General features: G+C 39.6%; 1 protein-coding gene across 1 annotated transcript in view; it reads right to left on the bottom strand.

The window, feature by feature from the left end:
• The window catches only part of LOC121818338 (uncharacterized), a 249,146-nt gene that overhangs the window by 16,389 nt on the left and 210,164 nt on the right, over positions 1-22,593 (bottom strand). Inside the window, exon 6 of the mRNA XM_060407856.1 lies at positions 1,448-1,537. Within this exon, the coding sequence (XP_060263839.1) occupies positions 1,448-1,537 (90 nt within the window). The remainder of the gene's footprint in view (positions 1-1,447; positions 1,538-22,593) is intronic.

Genomic DNA, 22,593 nt, shown 5'->3' with positions numbered 1-22,593 from the left:
GACAAGTAATTTTGATGTCAACAAAATTTTTCAAATCTGTGCTTCAAAGGACACCATGAATAAAATGAAAAGACAATCCACAGAATGGAACAGAATATTTACAAATCATATATATGATAAAAATATGTTTTTAGGATATATAGAAACTCATAATTCAATAACAAATATATATATATATGTAAAAAAATAGGATCCTAGTAGACATTTATCCATGAAAGATATACAATGACCAAAAAGTACATAGAAAGATGCTCAACATCATTAGTCATCAAGGAAATAGATGTCAAAACTATTAATTCAATATTATTTCATAACCATCAGGATGGCTATGCAGAAGTCAAATAATGACAAGTATCAAGGAGGATGTGGAGAAATAGGAAACCTCATACACTGCAGGTGGGAATATAAAATTATGCAGTCACTTTGGGAAACAATCTGTAGTTCTTCAAGCAATTAAACATCAAATAACCATATGATGCAGCAACTCCATTCGTAGGTATATATCCAAGAGAAATGGAGATATACCTCTATGTATACAAATGTTCATAGTGTCATTATTCATAATAAGCAAAATGTGTAACTAACTTATACATCCACCAACTGACAAATATCCAAACAAAATGCAGTATATCCATACAATGTGATGTTACTCAGTCATGAAAAGAATGAAGTACTGATACATGCTACAATATAGATTAACCTTGAAATCATTATATAAATTAAATGAATATAGTTACAAAAGTCTATGTATTATTTGATTCTGTTCATATGAAATGTATAGGATAGAGGAATCTATAGATACTTAAGTAGATTAGTGGTTTCTTAAGACTAGAGAGAAAATTATACAGTCACTTTGGAAAAAAGACTGCAGTTCTTCAACTGTAGGCAGTTGAAGGAGTAAGCAGGTGATAACCACAGAGTACAGTGTTAACTTCTATGGTGAAAAAAATTATCCAAAACAGTTGTTATTGTTGTACATATCTATACTTAAAACTACTACTTGTGTAGCTTAATGGGTAAATTATATCTCAATAAAACTGTTAAAAAATACCCTGGGCAAAAAACACCCTGGGCCCTGATAACTTTAGTGAGCTTTCCTGGTAGACAACATTTCATACATGTCATCATAGTTTTTGGTGGATAAATTAGATGAGTCTCGTGTGACTCCAATGGACGTGGACTTTAGAACCTTGTATTAATACTTCCACTAGAATTCAAATCATATGCCTTTTCCTTTTATTAATTTAATTTTATTTTGTATCCCTTCATTGTAATAAATCATAGCTTTGAGTATTATTATGTGCTGAGTTCAGTGAATCCTCCTAGAGAATTATTGGACTTGGATATTGTCTTAGAGATCCTAAATACAAGAAGTTGGGCTTAAATTTTTCTAAATATTGAATAAAATATATAAAATCCTTTGGCAATTTCTATTGAATATACTTACCTTTGTTATCAATCTGTTGCACAGAGTGTTGTTCTTCAGTTTCCTTTCTTTGGCTATGTGGAGGTGATAGAAAAATAGTCCTCCAAAAACCTATGAATATATTAAATATAATCAATTATTTTCCAATTGCTAAAAAGTAAGATTATAGAAGGTAATATTTTATATGATTCTGAAGTGAAAGAAAAATCTGATAATACTATTTTTCTTCAAATATACATATTAGTAATGGTGATTCAATTTTCATGGAGCTTATTAAAGCAAGATTGAAAATGAACTTAACAATATTCTAGTATATACTGGTGCTATTTTTGCCCCATATAAATATTCAATAGATTCTCAGTTAACACTAAAAGAATTTGTAGTGAGTTCTTGTCCTAATTAATGAAATACTGGCTATAAAATTGGCTAATAAGCACCCATGGGATGAATATTATCAAAACACAAAAAGTGACAAGTGTTGGTGAGGATGTGGAGAAATTAGACCCTTATGAACTATGGGTGGGCAGGTAAAATGGTACAGTGATTATTAAAAAACAGCATGGCAGTTCCTTAAAAAATTAAAATTAGAATTATTTTGAAAGTGAAAGTGAAGTCGCTCAGTCGTGTCCGACTCTTTGCATCCCCATGGACTGTAGCCCACCAGGCTCCTCTGTCTATGGGATTCTCCAGGCAAGAATACTGGAGTGGGTTGCCATTTAATTACTTTACATACCACTAATTCTACTTCTGAGTATATACTTTATACTCAGAAGAGTTGAAAACAAAAAGAAAAAACAAAAAACAAAATCTTCAAGATATATTTTTACAACCTTGTTCGGCATTATTCACATTAGCCAAAATGTAGAAGTTACCCAAATGTCCATCAACAGCTAACAGACAAGCAAATTGTGGTATATCCAACACTCTTTAGCCTTAAAAAGCGAGAAAATTCTGACACATGCAACAATATGGATCAACCCCAAGGACATTATGCTAATTGAAAGAAATCATGCACAAAAAGACAACTACTGCATTTGAGATTAATATTTATATGAGATACTTCATTTCAGTCTCTCAATCGTGCCCGACTCTTTGCAACCCCATGAACCACAGCATGCCAGGCCTCCCTGTTCATCACCAACTCCCAGAGTTCACTCAGACTCACGTCCATCGAGTTAGTGATGCCATCCAGCCATCCCATCCTCTGTTGTCCCCTTCTCCTCCTGCCCTCAATCTTTCCTAGCATCAGGGTCTTTGCTGGGATACTTAGACTAGTCAAAATTACAGAGACAAAGAATATGATGGTAGTTAGTGGAGCTTGGGTGAAATGGGGAAAGGGGAAGGTTATTTTTTGATGGGGACAGAGTTTTAGTTCTGTAACTTTTAAATTAATCAAGTTCTTAAAGAGACAGGAGTACCAAACTACTTTACGTGGCTCATGAGAAACCTGTATGCAGGTTAAGAAGCAATAGTTAAATCAGACATGGAACAACCAACTGGTTCAAAATTAGGAAAAGAGTATGACGAGACTATATTGTTACCCTGTTTATTTAACTTATATGCATAGTGCATCATGCAAAATGCCAGACTGGATGAATCAGAAGCAGGAATCAAGATAGCTTAGAGAAATAACAACAATTGCTATGATGTGCTCAGATATGCAGGTGATACCAATCTAATGGCAGAAAGTGAAGAGGAACTAAAGAGCCTCTCGATGAGGGTGAAAGAGGAGAGTGAAAAATGCTTGAAACTCAACATTCAAAAAACTAAGAGAATGGCATCCAGTCCCATTACTTCATGGCAAATAGAAGGGGGGAAAGTGGAAGTGGTGACAAATTTTATTTTCTTGGGCTCCCAAATCACTGTGGATTGTGACTGCAGCCATAAAATTAACAGACATTTATTACTTGGAAGTAAACTATGACACACCTAAACAGCATATTGGACTTCCCAGGTGGCACTGGCAGTAAAGAATCCGCCTGCCAATGCAGGAGACACAAGATACGTGGGTTTGATTCCTGGGTGGGGAAGATATACTGGAGTAGGAAATGGCGACTCACTCCAGTATTCTGCCTGGAAAATTCCATGGACAGACAAGCCTGGTGGGCTACAGTCCACGTGGCCGCAAAGAGCAGAACACAACTGAGTACAGTCAGACAGCATATTAAAAAGCAGAGACATCACTTTACTGACAAAGGTCCATATAGTGAAGCTATGGTTTTTCTAGCAGTCATGTATGGATGTGAGAGTTGAATCATAAAGAAGACTGAGTGTGGAAGAAGTGATGCTTTTAAATTCTGGTGCTAGAGAAGACACTTGACAGTCCCTTGGATGGTAAGGAGATCAAATCTGTCAATCCTAAAGGAAATTAGTCCTGAATGCTCATTGGAAGGACTGTTCCTAAAGCTCCTATACTTCGGCCACCTGATGTGATCATCTGATACATTGGGAAAGACCCTGATGCTGGGAAAGATTGAAGGCAAAAGGAGAAGGGGGCAGCAGAGGATAAAATGATTAGACAGCATCACCCACTCAGTGGACATGAGTTTCAGCAAACTCTGGAAGACAGTGGAGGACAGAGAAGGCTGGTATGCTACAGTTCATGGCATCATAAAGAGTCAGAAATGACTTAGAGACTGAAAACAACAGCACAATTAAAACAGTTTTGGAGATTGGTTGAAGAAAAATGTGAAGGCACTTGCTACTGAATTGTACACTTAAAAATTGTAGATACAGTAACTTTTATGTTATGTATATTTTACTACAGTCTTTTTTTTTTTTTTAATGCCTAACAATAGGCTATGGAGGAGGAGCAAGGACTATGTGTTCATGCCAGACATAATGAAGACTGCAGTTCAATGATTCTAAAATGATAGTACTTGGTGTAAAAATTTAAAGTGCAACATAAATTCTAAACATCACTATGACTTATTAGCAAAGAAGTTAAGAAAGTGAGTTAATATTATGAGTGAGTTTTGGACTGTTCTCAGGAAATGCATTTTATAAAAAAGATAAAGTTTTTGTAACCAACTGTTCTTTGATTAAGAAAATAAATCATTATAATTTAGGGTCCACAGTCTCAGGAGCAAATAGACTTAATTCTGGGTCTGGGAGATTTAGCAAGGGCTTTCCTGGTGGCTCGGAGAAGGCAATTGGAGCCTACTCAAGTACTCTTGCCTGGAAAATTTCATGGGTGGAGGAGCCTAGTAGGCTGCAGTCCATGGGGTTGCTAAGAGTCAGACAGGACTGAGTGACTTCACTTTCACTTTTCACTTTCATGCATTGGAGAAGGAAATGGCAACCCACTCCGGTGTTCTTGCCTGGAGAGTCCCAGGGATGGGGGAGCCTGTTGGACTGCTGTCTATGGGGTCGCACAGAGTCGGATACAACTGAATTGACTTAGCAGTTCCTGGTGGCTCAGTGGTAAGAGAATTCGACTGCCAGTGTAGGGGATATGGGTTTGATCCCTGGGTTTGGAAGATCCCCTGGAGGAGGGCACAGCAACCCACTCCGGTATTCTTACCTGGAGAATCCCATAGAAGTCCTTAGGGTTGCAAAGAGTCAGACATGACTAAAGAGACATAGCATGCACACAAGCTGACTTTGCTTATTTGGGAGTGAACATGAGATGAACAGCACACAGAGAATTTCTTCTTTACCTGTGATCTTCTTTTTTATTTCTGGGATTTCTTTTTATCAACATTTAGGTTATCGGTTTATATTTTCAATATGCAACACCAGAAGATGGGTGAAAGCAGCTAGAAAAAATTTGATTTTATCTACCTGTGGATTGACCAATTCATGTTTTATATTAAGGATCCATAAATTAGATAATTACAGTCCAAATTATTTGGACTGTAATTTAAACAAATATTTAAAATGCATCAAAATCTTAGAAAAATCTGAAAAAGTAATCTATTACTTTCATGTGTAATAATAGTCCCACCTCAATTAGATTATAAACTTTATGAAGCTATGGCTGTGGTCAAGATAACACTAGACTAGGATTTTCTATGCTGTAGCTTAGCCACTAATTACCTACATGACATTTAGTGAAGTAATGTATTTAAGCCTCAGTTTCCTTGGTTTTGAAGCAAGTACAGTAAGCTATACTGTAATAGCAATCTTGGAAGGAGAGAAGTGAGCAATCTTAGAGAGAAATCTCAGTTCCCTGCCCAGGAATTAAACCTGGGTAACCCAGATTAAAACCAGGAGTCCTCATCACTAGACCACCAGGGGCTAGAGGCTAGATGCAAAGTGGCCCTGGCTCTTGCCCCTGTTCAAAAGCAAGAAGTTTCAAGGAAGCATAAACTGTAAAAATAGGTACAAAGTTTATTAGTAGAGACTCAGCACGATGTATGGGAGAGTACATAGGAAAACAGCTTGTTTATCTAATTCAGAAGCAGGGCAGGGATATACACCCAGAGAAAAAGGGTATGGGCACACTCTCTAATGAGGAGGAGTGCAGTAAGTCAGAAACCAGGCAGAGACACAGCAGGAGTGGAGTACAGGCATCCTTAGTGAGAAGGAGCACAGTAAGGAGGTAATGTAAATCAGTGATAGAGGACAGTCCTTCCTGGTCTTTATTTACCTTTGGCCAATTATCTTGTTTCTTTCTACATGCCTGACTGGTCCATGGACCCTCCTCAGGGTGCTTGTGCAATTGTTTTGTGAGACGGATTTCACCACAGAGGCCTATGGGTGCATGTCCACACTTACTAAGGGATGGGGTCCCCTCCTTTCTAGATCCCCAAGAAGGCTTCCTGCACATTTGAAGACAGGGAAGTCCTCCTTGATCTCAGGAGTGGACATTTTATCCTCTTGCTTTAGCAGAGCTCAGCTTTTGCTACCAGCTTTGTCCTTGCAGTGTCTGAGTGAGAAACAAAGGCTCAGTTTTACTATATCTGATAAATACCAGGTGTCTAGCTCAGAAGCTCACTGTGTCCTATCTCATCAGTTCTTTCTAAATTAGAGAACATGAGGTAAAATGAGGGTTGAGATACGAGTAACATAATTAAACTGATTAAGAACTGCAAGGAGATCCAACCAGTCAATCCTAAAGGAAATCATTCCTGAATATTCATTGGAAGGACTGATGTTGAAGCTGAAACTCCAATACTTTGGCCACCTGATATAAAGAACTGACTCATTTGAAAAGACCCTGATGCTGGGAAATATTGAAGACAGGAGGAGAAGGGGACAACAGGGGGTGAGATGGTTGGATGGCATCACCGACTCGATGGACATGAGCTTGAGCAAGCCCCGGGAGATGGTGATGGACAGGGAAGCCTGGAGTGCTGCAGTCCATGGGGTCGCAAAGAGTGGGACACAACTGAGTGACTGAACTGAACTGAACTGAACTGGAGAACTCAGGCTCTGGAGTCAGATAAACCTAGGGTCAAAGTCCAGGGTAAGTCACTGGAACACCTTAGCTTCACTTTTCTCACTGTAAAATTGGGATAGTACATATCTTTGGAGAAGGGAATGGCTACCCACTCCAGTATTCTGGCCTGGAGAATTCCATGGACAGAGGAATCTGGTGAGCTGAAGTTCATGGGGTCACGAAGAGTTGGACATGACTGAGCAACTAACACTAACACGACTGAGTGATTTTCAGTTTCAGTTTTCACATATCTCTTAGAGCTGAAAGATAGTATGTCTTTAACAGCAAAGACTTGGAAACATGGATTCACAGCATGACTCATTTATTGTGTTAGCTTAGTTACATAACTTCCTTGTGGCTCAGTTTCTTCATTGGTAAAACAGATATAATACTGCCTACTTCCTAGGGTTATTATGAGGTATTAAATAATTAATACACATAAAAAGTAGTGAACTAGTATTAATTAATTAGCACTAATGAATTGGTGCTAACAAATTAGTATATGTAAACTTCAGGGAAGGATTCCAGGTAGTGCAGCAACAAAGAATCTGCCTACCAATGCAGGAGATGCAAGAGATGTGAATTTGATCCTTGGGTTGGGAAGATTCCACTGGAGAAGGAAATGGAAACCCACTCTAGTATTCTTGCTTGGAAAATTCCATGGGCAGAGGAGCCTGGTGGGTTATAGTCCACGGGGTTGCAAAGAGGAAAATGCGATTGAACACACATGCAAAATGCATGAAATGGTTCCTGGCTGTGAGATATAAAGTTCAGCTATTATCAGTAAAGGAGGATAACAATGGTAAATGGATTAGAGGTAATAATTTATATGATTTGTGTAGCATGGCAGTTGACACTCTGTATCAGATGCTATTATTATTTTTAAACTAATGGTATTTGACAGAGTGAAAGGTGCTATATAAAGTATTCAGTTATATAAGGTATATACATTTATGTATTTATTATAATTTATGTTGAGCATCCTGGAGAAGGAAATGACAACCCATTCCAGTGTTCTTGCCTGGAAAATCCCATGGACAGAGGAGCCTGGTAGGCTACAGTCCATGGGGTCACAAACAGTCAGAGACAACTGAACAACTTCACTTCAGCTTTATGTTGAGCATATAGTAGGCATTTGACTGACAAAATGTTACAAAGTAAATTAATAACAATGCAGTTAAGTCCCTAAGAAGTAGTTATGCTATTTCACTGGACTTTTATCAGATTATGATAAAAATGCTAAAAACTGAAGCTGGATGACAAATGTTCATCTTTATACTCTCCATGGTGATTAATGCAACTATTATAAGATAGCTAGGGGCTTCCTAGGTGACTCAGTGGTAAGGAATCCACCTGCCATGCAGGAGATGTGAATTCGATCCCTGGGTCAGGAAGATACCCTGGAGGAGGAAATGACAACCCACTCCAGTATTCTTGTTTGGAAAATTGCATGGACGGGGTGGTCCTAAGATGGTGGAGAAGTAGGACGGGGAGACCACCTTCTTCCCCACAAATTCACTGAAAGATCATTTGAACGATGAGCAAATTCCACAAAATAACTTCTGAACACTGGCAGAGGACACCAGGCACCCAGAAAGGCAGCCCATTCTCTTTGAAAGGAGATAGGACAAAATATAAAAGATAAAAAGAGAGACAAAAGAGTTGAGGATGGAGACCCATCCTGGGGAGGGAGTCGTGAAGGAGGAGATGTTTCCAAACACCAGGAAACCCTCTCACCAGTGGGTCTGTGGGGAGTTTGGAATCTCAGAGGGCAACATATCCAGGAGGAAAAAAAAAAAAAGAAAAAGAAAACGCACAAATTACCCGCCTAACTGCAACTCCCAGCAGAGAAGTAGCCCAGATGCTCACGTCTGCAAGTAGTGAGCAGGGGTTGAACAGGGAGGCGTGGGCTGCATGTTTAGGGCAAGGACCGGGCATGAATGCCCTGAGGACAATCTTAGGGAGCTAACGTGAGATAGCAACCCAAACTGTGGGATAGCCAGAGAGAGTGAGGAAAAAAAAAAGGGGGGGGGGGAGAGAGAGAACGTTCCCGTGTAAAGCTCCAAGGCACAGCCTGGTCTGATCACAGAACAAAGGATTCAGTGAATACCAGAGGAGAGCTAGCAGGCTGCAGACTGGCCCCTCCCCATGCTGGAGGCAGAGAGGCAGGCAGGCAACAGCCAGAGCCAGAAGGCTAGGGGCAATCTCAGCCCCAGAGATGGCATCCTCCACCAAACTGTGAGCAGGCTTCCCGTAGCTAACCAAGTCTTCCTGGGATCCTGGACAGTGACATCTGCCAGAAGGGTCACAGTCAGAGATCAGCTCCCCAGAAGAGACACATGGCACACATGAGACAGCATTCTATCTGTGCACCCAGGAAACCAAGGGGATGGGGCCAGGGAGGTGATAAGATGCACTGCACACCTGATCGCCAAGCACCTGGTTGCCTGAGCTGCTCAGACCTAGGAAGGGCACAAAATGCAGGCACAACTGAATCTGTGCCTTTGTGGAGTACCTGAAAACCTGAATGGGAGCGGCTTAGACCTGGGAAGTACACGCAACCCAAGGCCCACTTTACATAGTTCCTCTGCACAGCAACCTGGAGCCTGAGCAGTGTAGACTGGGAAAGCACACACACCATGACTGGGGGCAAACCCAGAGTGGCCCAGGCACTGTGAGGACTCCACACACATGCCAGTGATATTTGTTTGCAGGGTTCCTCCATCCCCACAGCACAACTGAACAAGTGAGGCTAAATAAGTGACCACCTTTGCCCCTTTGTGTCAGGGCGGAAATTAGACACTGAAGAGACTTGCAAACAGAAGAAGCCAAAATGAACAAAGAAGAGGGAACTGCTTTGGAAATGACAGGTACAACAGATTAAAACCCTGAGTTAGCACTGACTACATTGGAAGGGGTCTATAGACCTTGAGAAGTATAAGCTGTAACAAGGAACTATCTGAAACTAAACTGACCCTCAACAACTCCAGAGAAACTCCTAGATATATTTTACTATTATCATTTTTTAATTTTTAAGTTTTTATTACTCCTTTAATTTTCATTTTTATAACCTATGATTATCTTGCAAAATAAAGACCCTATTTTTAAAGGAAACCATATATTTTTTATAATTTTTGTGATTTTGTTTTTTTTTTTTTTTTATATTTTTGAGAGTCTAAACTCCACTCTAGATTTTTAACCTTTGCTTTTTGGTATTTGTTATCAATTTTGTACATTTAAGAATCCAGTCTTCAGTACCCATTTTTACTTAGGAGAGTGATTACTAGCTTGATTTCTCTCTTCCCCTATACTCTCCTTCTTCTCGCCCAAGTCACCTCTTATCTCCACCCTCCATCTTCTCGTCTCTACCCAACTCTGTGAATCTCTTTGGGTGTTCTGGGCTGTGGAGAACACTTAGGGAACTCATTACTGGCTAGATCTGTCTCTTTCCTTTTGACTCCCCCTCTTCTCCTCCTGGTTACCTCTATCTCCTTCCTCCTTCTTCTCTTTTCTATGTAACTCTGTGAACCTCTCTGAGTGTTCCAGATTGTGGAGGGCACATAGGGAATTGATTACTGGCTCAATTGCTCTTTCTCCTTTTGATTTCCCCTCTTCTCCTCCTGTTCACCTCTAACTCCTTCCTCAGTCGTCTCTTCTCCATGTAACTCTGTAAACCTCTCTGGGTGTCCCTCATTGTGGAGAATCTTTTCCACATTAACCTAGATGTTTTATCACCTGTGCTGTATGGATGGAGAAGTCTTGAGGCTACTGTAAGAATAAGACTGAAAGGCAGAGGCAGGAGGCTTAAATACAAAACTTGAGACCACCAAAAACTCCTGACTCCAGGGAATATTAATCAACAAGAGCTCATTCAACAGCCTCCATATCTACACTGAAAACAAGCACCACCCAAGAGCCAACAAGTTCCAGATCAAGACATACCACACTAATTCTCCAACAATGTCAGAACATAACCCTGAGTATTAAAATACAGGTGGCCAAAAGTCACAAGAAACCCATAGATACCTCAAAACTCACTACTGGATACTTCATTGAACCCCAGAAAGAAGAGATCCAGTTCCACCCACCATAACACCGATAAAAGATTTCTTAACCTGGCAACCTTGACAAGCTAATCATCCAACTCAACCCACATGGAGGAACCTCCACAATAAAGAGAAACCACAAATTTCCAACATACAGAAAGGCCACCCCAAACACAGCAATCTAAACAAGATGAAAAGGCAGATAATATTCAGCAGGTTAAAGGAACATGATAAATGCCCACAAAACCAAACAAAAGGGGAGGAGATAGGGAGTCTACCTAAAAATAATTCCGAACGATTGTAGTAAAAATGATCCAAAATCTTGAAAACGAAATGGAGTTACAGATAAATAGTCTGGAGACAAGGATAGAGAAGATGCAAGAAATGTTTATCAAGGACCTAGGAAAAAAAAAAAAGAAGAGTCAATCAATAACGAATAATGCAAGGACTGAGATCAAAAACACTCTGGAGGGAACCAACAGTAGAATAACTGAGGCAGAAGACAGGATAAGTGAGGTGGAAATAGAATGGTAAAAATAAATGAAGCAGAGAGGGAAAAAGAAAAAATAATTGGAAAAAAAAATGACGACAATCTCAGAAACCTCTGGGACAATGTCAAATGCCCCAGCATTCTAATCATAGGAGTCCCACAAGAAGAAGACAAAAACAAACGTCATGAGAAAATACTTGAGAAGATAATAGCTGAAAACTTCCCTAATTTGGGGAAAGGAATAGTCGCCCAAGTCCAAGAAGCCCAGAGAGTCCAAAACAGGATAAAACCAAGGTGAAACACCCCAAGACACATATTAATCAAATTAATGAAGATCAAACACAAAGAACAAATATTACAAGCAGCAAGGGAAAAACAACAAACAACACACAAGGGGATTCCCATAAGGATAACAACTGGTCTTTCAATAGAAACTCTTCAGGCCAGGAGGGAATGGCAGGACATACTTAAAGTGATGAAAGAGAGAAACCTACAACTCAGATTACTGTACCCAGCAAGGATCTCATTCAAATATGAAGGAGAATCAGAAACTTTACAGACAAGCCAAAGCTGAGAGAATTCAGCACCACCAAACCAGCTTTTCAATAAATGCTAAAGAATCTTCTCTAGACAGGAAACACAGCAAAGGCTTATAAAATCAAACCACAAACAACAAAGTAAATGGCAATGGGATCATACTTATCAATAATTACCTTAAAGGTAAATGTGTTAAATGCCCCAACCAAAAGACAAAGACTGGCTGAATGGATTAAAAAAAAAAAAAAAGCCACTATATACGCTGTCTACAAGAGATGCACCTCAACACAAGGGACACATACAGACTGAAAGTGAAGGGCTGAAAAAAGATTTCAAGCAAACGGAGACCAAAAGAAAGCAGAAATAGCACTACTCAAATAAGATAAAATAGACTTTGAAATAAAGGCTGTGAAAAGAGACAAAGAAGGACACTACATCATGATCAAAGGATCAATCGACGAAGAAGCTATAAAAATTATAAATATATATGCACCCAACATAGGAGCATAACACTATGTAAGGCAAATGCTAACAAGTATAAAAGGGGAAATTAATAGTAACACAATAATACTGGGAGACTTTAACACCCCACTCACACCTATGGATAGATCAACTAAACAGAAAATTAGCAAGGAAGCACAAAATTTAAATGATACAATGGACCAATTAGACCTAATCGATATCTACTGGACATTTCACCACAAAACAATGAGTTTCACGTTTTTCTTAAGTGCACATGGAACCTTGTCCAGGACAGATCACATCCTGGGCCATAAATCTAGCTTTGGTAAATTCAAAAAAATTGAAATCATTCCAAGCATCTTTTCTGATTGCAATGCAGTAAGATTAGATGCCAACTACAGGAAAAAAAAAATAGAAACATATGGAGGCTAAAAAACATGCTTCTGAGTAACCAACAAATAACAGAAGAAATCAAAAAAGAAATAAAAATATGCATAGAACCGAATGAAAAAGAAACACAACAACCTAAACCTATGGGATTCAGTAAAAGCAGTTCTAAGGGGAAGGTTCTTACCAATACAAGCTTACCTCAAAAAACAAGAGAAAAATCAAATAAACAACCTAACTCTACACCTAAAGCAAGTAACAAAAGAAGAAATGAAGAACCCCAGGGTTAGTAGAAAGAAAGAAATAATTAAAATTAGGGCAGAAATTAATGAAATAGAAACAAAGGAGAACAGCAAAAATCAACAAAGCCAAAAGCTGGTTCTTTGAGAAGATAAATAAAATAGACAAACCATTAGCCAGATTTGTTGAGAAAAAAAAGGGAGAAGAATCAGATCAACAAAATTAGAAATGAAAATGGAGAAATCACAACAGACAATAGAGAAATACAAAGGATCATAAGAGACTACTATCAGCAACTATATGTCAATAAAATTGACAACTAGGAATAAATGGACAAATTCTTAGAAAAGTATAACATTCCAGAGGGGCAGTCCTAAGATGGCAGAGGAATAAGAAGGGGAGACCACTTTTTTCCCCACCAATCCATCAAAAGAACATTTAAACGTTGAATAAATGCCACACAACTTCTGAATGCCGTCAGAGGACATCAGGCACCCAGAAAAGCAGCCATTGTCTTCAAAAGGGGATAGGGAAAAAAGAGACAAAAGAGGTAGGGATGGAGCTCCATCCCAGGAAGGGAGTCTTAAAAAGAGAGAAGTTTTCAAACACCAGGAAACACTCTTACTGCCAAGACTGTGGTGAGCCTTGGAAGCACAGAGGGAAACATAACAGGGAGGAAAAATAAATAAATAATTAAAACCCACAGATTATAAGCCCAATGGTAACTCCCCCAGCAGAGAAGCAGCACAGATGCCTGCATCCCCCACTAGCAAGTGGGGGCTAGGCAGGGAGGCATGGGCTGTATTGCTTAGAGTAAGGATCAGGCCTGAATGGCCTGAGGGTTATCAGAGCAAACTAACGTGGGCTAGCAAACCAGACAGTGGGATAGCTACCACGTGAAAAGCTCTAACCTAAGACACCACCAGGACTGTGCACAGAACAAAGGACTGAACAGAATTAGCTGGCTGCAGACCATCCCCCTCCGGTGACAGGCAGCCAGAGCCAGAAGGGGGCAATCAGAGCCCAGAGAGTCATTATCTACCAAACTGCAAGCAGGCTTCTTTGTTGGGGTTCTGGACAGTCATCATCTACCTGAGAAGGTGCGGTGGTTGTACACCCAGAAAACTGAGCAGCAGGGATGGGAGAGGCAGTAAGTGGCAGTGACCACACTTGCCAAACACCTCATCACCTGAGCTGCTCAGACATGGGAAGGGCACAAAACGCAGGCCCAACTGAGTCTGCACCTCTGAGGACTACCCGAGTGACTGAACCTGAGTGGCTTAGACCTGGGAGGTGCACGTAGCCCAGGACTGGCCTCCGATGGTTCCCAGTGGAGCAACCTAGAGCCTGAGCTCTGTGGGCAGGGAGGGCACATGCGCCGTGAGCGAGGGCAGTCCCAGTGTGGCTGAGATACTGCGAGCACACGCCAGTGTTATTTGTTTGCAGCATCCCTCCCTCCCCACAGTGCAACTAAACAAGTGAGCCTAAAAAAAGTGTCCACCACCGCCCTCCTTGTGTCAGGGTGGAAATCAGACACTGAAGAGACCAGCAAACAGAAGAAGCTAAAACAGAAGGAACTGCCTTGGAAGTGACAGGTGCAACAGATTAAAACCCTGTCGTTAGTACTGATTACATAGGAAGGGGCCTATAGATCTTGAGAAATATAAGCCAGACCAAGGAACTATCCGAAAATAAACTGACCCCACAATACCCACAACAACACTGGAGAAAGTACCAGACAAATTTTTATTATTTTTACAATCATTCTTTTTTTTTAAACTTTTTAAAATTTTTAAGTCCTCTCTTACTCCTTTAATTTTCATTTTTATAACTTATTACTTTGCAAAGAAAAGATGCTACTTTGTAAAGCAAACTTCATATCTATATATTTTTTCAAAATAATTTTTGTGACTGTTTTTTTTTTCTTTAATATTGTATTTTTGAAAATCCAACCTCTACTCTAGATTTTTAATCTTTGCTTTATGGTATTTGTTATCAATCTTGTACCTTTAAAAACCCAATCTTCAGTACCCATTTTCACTTGGGAGCAAGGTTACTGGCTTGACTGCTCTCTCCTCCTTTGGACACTCCTTTTTCTCCACCAGGTCGCCTCTGTCTCCTCCCTCCCCCTTCTCTTCTTTACCCAACTCTGTGAATCTCTGTGTGTTCCAGACAGTGGAGAACACTTAGGGAACTGATTACTGGATGGATCTGTCTCTCTCCTTTTCATTACCCCCTTTTATCCTCCTGGCCAACTCTGTCTCCTTCCTCCCTCTTCCCTTATCTGTACAATTCTGTGAACATCTCTGAGCAGTCCAGACTGTGGAACGCACATAAGGAAATGATTACTGGCTAGCTTATTCTCTCCTCTTTTGATTCCATCTCATCTCATTTGGGTCACTTCTAACACCCTCCTCCCTATTCTCTTCTCCATGTAACTCTGTGAACATCTCTGGGTGTCCCTCACTGTGGATAAACTTTTTATCTTTAACCTAGATGTTTTATCATGGGTGCTGTATAGAAGGAGAAGTCTTAAGACTACTGCAAAAATAAGACTGAAAACCAGAAGCAGGAGGCTTAAGTCCAAATCCTGAGAACATCAGAGAACTCCTGACTCCAGGCAACATTAATTGATAGGAGCTCATCAAACGCCTCCATACCTACATTGAAACCAAGCACCACCCAAGGGCCAAAAAGTTCCAGAGCAAGACATACCATGCAAATTCTCCAGCAACACAGGAACACAGCCCTGAGCTCCAATATACAGGCTGCCCAAAGTTACTCCAAAACCATTGACATCTCATAACTCATTACTGGACACTACATTGTACACCAGAGAGAAGAAATCCAGCTTCACCCACCAGAACACCAACACAAACTTCCCTAACCAAGAAACCTTGACATGCCACCCGTACAACCCCACCCACAGTGAGGAATCTCCACAATAAAGAGAACTCCACACACTGCTAGAATACAGAAAGGAAACCCCAAACACAGCAGTATAAACAAGATGAAGAGACAGAGGAGAAGATGAAGAGCAGGTAAAGGAACAGGAGAAATGCCCACCCAAAAAAAGGAAAACAAGAAGAGATAGGGAATCTACCTGATAAAGAATTCTGAATAATGATAGTGAAAATGATCCAAAATCTTGAAATCAAAATGGAATCACAGATAAATAGCCTGGCGAGAAGGATTGGGAAGATGCAAGAAAGGTTTAACAAGGACTTAGAAGAAATAAAGACGAGTCAATATATAATGAATAATGCAATAAATGAGATAAAAACACTCTGGAGGCAACAAATAGAATAACGGAGGCAGAAGATAGCATTAGTGAAGTAGAAGATAGAATGGTAGAAATTAATGAATCAGAGAGAAAAAAATAAAAACTAATTAAAAGAAATGAGGACAATCTCAGAGATCTCCAGGACAATATGAAACGCTCCAACATTCGAATCATAGGATTCCCAGAAGAAGACAGGAAGAAAGACCATGAGAAAATACTTGAGGAGATGATAGTTGAAAACTTCCCTAAAATGGGGAAGGAAATAATGACCCAAGTCCAAGAAACCCAGAGAGTCCCAAACAGGATAAACTCAAGGCAAAACACACCAAGACACATATTAATCAAATTAACAAAGATCAAATACAAAGAACAAATATTAAAAGCAGCAAGGGAAAAACAACAAATAACACACAAGGGGATTCCCATAAGGATAACAGCTGACCTTTCAATAGAAACTCTTCAGGCCAGGAGGGAATGGCACAATATACTTAAAGTTATGAAAGAAAAAAAAAAAGTAACCTACAGCCCAGATTACTGTACCCAGCAAAGATCTCTTTCAAATATGAAGGAGAAATCAAAAGCTTTCCAGACAAGAAAAAGCTGAGAGAATTCAGCACCACCAAACCAGCTCTCCAACAAATGCTAAAGGATATTCTCTAGACAGGAAACACAAAAAGGGTGTAAAAACTCAAACCCAAAACAATAAAGTAAATGGTAATGGGATCATACTTGTCGATAATTACCTTAAACATAAATGGGTTGAATGCCCCAACCAAAAGATAAAGACTGGCTGAATGGATACAAAAACAAGACCCCTATATATGTTGTCTACAAGAGACCCACCTCAAAATAAGGGACACATACAGACTGAAAGTGAAGGGCTGGAAAATGATATTCCACACAAATAGAGACCAAAAGAAAGTTTGAGTAGCAATACTCATATCAGATGAAACAGACTTTAAAACAAAGGCTGTGAAAAGAGACAAAGAAGGACACTATGTAATGATCAAAGGATCAATCCAGGAAGAAGATATAACAATTATAAATATATATGCGCCCAACATAGGAGCACTGCAATATGTAAAACAAATACTAACAAGTATGAAAGGGTAAATTAACAATAACACAATAATAGTGGGAGACTTTAATACCTTACTCAGACCTATGGATAGATAAACTAAACAGAAAATTAACAAAGAAACACAAACTTTAAATGATACAATAGACCAGTTAGACATAATTGATATCTATAGGACATTTCACCCTAAAACAATGAATTTCACCTTTTTCTCAAGTGCACACAGAACCTTCTCCAGGATAGATCACATCCTGGGCCATAAATCTAGCCTTGGTAAATTAAAAAAATGTGAAATCACTTCAAGCATCTTTTCTGACCATAATGCAGTAAGATTAGATCTCAATTACAGGAGAAAAACTATTAAAAAATGCCAACTCATGGAGGCTGAAAAACACGCTGCTGAATAATCAACAAATAACAGAAAAAATAAAAAAGAAATCAACACAGAAATACAAAGGATCCTAAGAGACTACTATCAGCAATTATATGCCAATAAAATGGACAACGTAGAAGAAATGGAAAAATTCTTAGAAAAGTACAAGTTTCCAAAACTGAAACAGGAAGAAATAGAAAATCTTAACAGACTCATCACAAGCACAGAAATTGAAACTGTAATCAGAAATCTTTCAGAAAACAAAAGCCCAGTTCCAGACGGCTTCACAGCTGAATTCTACCAAAAATTTAGAGAACTAATACTGATCCTACTCAAACTCTTCCAGCAAATTGCAAAGGAAGGTAAACTTCCAAACTCATTCTATGTGGCCACCATCACCCGAATACCAAAACCTGACAAAGATGCCACAAAAAAAGAAAACTACAGGCCAATATCACTGATGAACATAGATGCAAAAATTCTTAACAAAATTCTAGCATTCAGAATCAGATAACACATTAAAAAGATCATACACCATGACCAAGTGGGCTTTATCAGAGTAATGCAAGCATTCTTCAATATTCCCAAATCAATCAATGTGATATACCATATTAATAAATTGAAAAATGGAAACCACTTGATTATCTCAAAAGATGCAGAGAAAGCCTTTGACAAAATTCAACATCCATTTATGATAAAAACCCTCCAGAAAGCAGGCAGAGAAGGAACATACTTCATCATAATACACGCCATATATGATAAATCTCCAGCAAACATTATCCTCAATGGTGACAAACTGAAAGCAGTTCCCCTAAAGTCAGGAACAAGACAAGGGTGCCCACTCTCACCACTACTATTCAACATATTTTGGAAGTTTTAGCCACATCAATCAGAGAAGAAAAAGACATACAAGGAATCCAGATTGGAAAAGAAAACGTAAAATTCTCACTGTTTGCAGATGACATGATCCTCTACTGAGAAAACCCTAAAGACTCCACCAGAAAATTACCAGACCTAATCAATGAATATAGTAAAGTTGCAGGATATAAAATTAACACACAGGAATCCCTTGCATTCCTATACACTAACAATGAGAAAACAGAAAGGAAAATTAAGGAAACAATTCCATTCACCACCGCAATAAAAGGAATAAAACACATAGGAATAAATCTACCTAAAGAAACAAAAGACCTATATATAGAAAACAATAAAACACTGATGAAAGAAATCAAAGAGGACACTAATAGATGGAGAAATATACTATGGTCTTGCATCAGAAGAATCAGTACAGTAAAAATGAGTACACTACCCAAAGCAATCTATAGATTCAATGCAATCCCTATCAAGCTATCAACAGTATTTTTCAGAGAACTAGAGAAAATAATTTCACAATCTGTATGGAAATACAAAAAACCTCTACTAGCCAAAGCAATCTTGAGAAAGAAGAATGAAACTGGAGGAATCAACCTGCCTGATTTCAGACTATATTACAAAGCTAGAGTCATCAAGACAGTTGGGTACTGGCACAAAGACAGAAATATAGATCAATGGAACAAAGTAGAAACTCCAGAGATAAATCCATGCACCTATGGACACCTTATCTTTGACAAAGGAGGCAAGAATATACAATGAATAAAAGACTATCTCTATCACAAGTGGTTCTGGGAAAACTGGTCAACCACTTGTAAAGGGGTGAAACTAGAACACTTTCTAACATCATATACAAAAATCAACTCAAAATGGATTAAAGATCTAAAGGTCAGACCAGAAACTATAAAACTCCAAGAGGAAAACACAGGCAAAACACTGTCCAACATAAATCATAGCAGGATCCTCTATGACCCACCTCCCAGAGTAAAGGAAATACAAGCAAAAATAAACAAATGGGACCTAATGAAACCTAAAAGCTTTTTCACAACAAAGGAAACTATAAGCACGGTGAAAAGGCAGCATTCAGAATGGGAGATTATAGCAAATAAAGGAACTGACAAAGAATTAATCTCCAAACTATACAAGCATCTCCTATAGCTCAATTCCAGAAAAATAAATGATACAATCAAAAAGTGGTCCAAAGAACTAAACAGATGTTTCTCCAAAGAGACATACAGATGGCTAACAAACACATGAAAAATGCTCAACATCACTCATTATCAGAGAAATGCAAATCAAAAGCACAATGAAGTACCATCTCACACCCGTCAGAATGGCTGCTATCCAAAAGTCTACAAGCAATAAATGCTGGAGAGGGTGTGAAGAAAAGGGGGCCCTGTTACACTGTTGGTGGGTATGCAAACTAGTACAGCCACTATGGAGAACAGTGTGAAGATTTCTTAAAAAACTGGAACTAGAACTGCCATATGACCCAGCAATCCTGCTGATGGGCATATACACTGTGGAAAAAAGAATTGAAGGAAACACATGTAACCCAATGTTCATTGTAACACTGTTTATAATAGCCAGGATATGGAAGCAACCTAGATGTCCATCAGCAGATGAATGGATAAGAAAGCTGTGGTACATATACACAATGGAATATAATTCAGCTATTAGAAAGAATGCATGTGAACCAGTTCTAATGAGGTAGATGAAACTGGAGCCTATTATGCAGAGTGAAGTAAGTCAGAAAGAAAAACACTAATACAGTATATTAAGGCATATACATGGAATTTTAAAAAATGTAAGACGACCCTATATGCAAGACAGCAAAAGAGATACAGGTGTAGAGAACAGACTTTTGGACTCTGCGGGAGAAGGTGAGGGTGGGTTGATTTGAGAGAATAGCATTGAAACATGTATATTACCATATGTGGAATCTATCACCAGCCCAGTTTTGATACATGAGAAAGGGCACTCAGGGGCGGTGCACTGGGATGACCCTGAGGGATGGGATGGGGAGGGACATAGGAGGGGGTTACAGGATGGGGGACCCATGTACACCCATGGCTGATTCATGTCCATGTATGGCAAAAACCACTACTATATTGTAAAGTAATTAGCCTCCAATTAAAATAAATAAATTAATTTTTAAAATGTCATGGACATAGGAGCCTGGCAGGCTATAGTTCATGGAGTCACAAAGAGTGAGTCATGACTGAACAAATGAACACACACACACACACACACACACACACACACACACACACAGAATGGATAGCTAATTTCACTTCATTAGAACAGAATGGTATGGGGTTAGGAGAGATTTAACTTAGTGTTACTAAATTTGAATCCAGTGGAAAGAAACTTTTTAAAGAATTTTCCACCTTTCCTCATAAAAGGTAGCATGCCTTTCTCACCACCCTACTAATACACTGCTTTATAAGAGAAAATCAGAATTTTTCTCACATTAGTTAATTCTTCCCCATATATTTGCTTTTTTAACTAGAAATCAGAGTTTTCCTCAGAGAATATAAATGATCCAATGAAGGTTCCTCTCATTGTTGAAAGAAAATATTGCAGTTATTTCAGCTGAATTAATGTCCTGAAGATAAATATGCCTGTCTGACAAGAAGGGCAACCTCTGGATACTATTTTGTGTTAGCAAATTCCCGCAAACATATACTATATTTTTAATTGGATCCAATAGCCTACCCTATTGAAAATAATATGACATGGAAAGTCAATTTTATATAGGAAAATTGTTAAGATCTGTGGGAAAATAGCATATTAAAATAGGAAATATCTGGTCTGGAGGAAGTCAAGATTGTAGAGGAGTAGCAGGATACGGACTTTATCTCACTCGGCAAATCCATCAAGAATACATTTACACATGGGACAGTTCTCACAGAGCACTGACTGAACACTAGTAGAAGACGTCAAACACCTAAAAAGACAAGAAAAATCCCCTAGATGAGTGGGTAGGATGAAAGAGAGAAGGGAAAATGAAGAGGAGAGGGAGAAGGACAGGACCTGTATCACTGGCAGGGAAGTTAAAGGAGAGGAGTGGTTCTTGCCTCCAAGCAAGTTCCCTCTCTAGTGGGGAGATTGGTTGGGAGAGAAGGGGAGCTTCAGGGGCTACTGGAGGATAGTGCAGACAGGACAGAGACCTATGCAGATCGACTGTGTCCCAACCTGAGACTTGTGTCCACTAGTGAGCATGGGGGCTGGCTATTGTTATGTGATGTTTGGGAAGCAAACTAGGGGAGAGGGCTGCTGTTGGCTGCAAGGAGACAGTGTAAGGGGACAGGAGTGAGAAAACCTGTAGCTGGGATTGCTTCTGGAGGAAGCCCAGTCTGCCATAGATGTAAAGCTGCCTCTGCCTTCCTGGGCACTAGGAAAGGCTGCAGGCAGGGCCAGGCCTTTCGAGCCTATGGCAGCCATCTTCCCCCCATGCACCATGGCCATCAAGGCCAGTTCTTCTGTACCTGTGGCAAGGCACTAGGAAGGGTTCCCACTGGAGCCTGCTCTATCACATGCTCCCTACATGCCCCATCATTGTCAGGGCCAGCTCTCCTGGGTCTAGGGCCAGACACTAGGAAAGGCCCCTACTGGGTGCCCGATCTCTTGCTCCCATGATCAATGGCTACTCCATGTACCCTGTCCTCACTGGGGATCCTGTGACCTTGAATGCCACGACCTCTGTGCCCCCTCCTTGCCCGGACAGACTTGTGTGCTCCAGGGTAGCCTCTGGCGTAAACCTCTGTAGGTGGACCACACACAGAGGTTGGGCTTTGGGGCCATGCAACTAAGGAAGGCTGAAATTTCTCACACTTACACAAACTACAAACTGACGTCTCTGCAACTGACTTTGTAAACTCAGTGCCTATAGAGCATCTTAATGGATAATGAGTCGTCCCACAGCCAAGACAGGTCTAACTTTAACAGCTATAGACTTTTTGGAGACATAAATGTGGGGGTTGTGCCAAGCTAGAGTATGAACTGCCACCATAGC

This window comes from Ovis aries, chromosome X (assembly GCF_016772045.2).
Source record: "Ovis aries strain OAR_USU_Benz2616 breed Rambouillet chromosome X, ARS-UI_Ramb_v3.0, whole genome shotgun sequence".
NCBI lineage: Eukaryota > Metazoa > Chordata > Mammalia > Artiodactyla > Bovidae > Ovis > Ovis aries.
The sequence above is the reverse complement of the archived record's forward strand: the minus strand, read 5'-3'. Positions and strand labels throughout refer to the sequence as shown.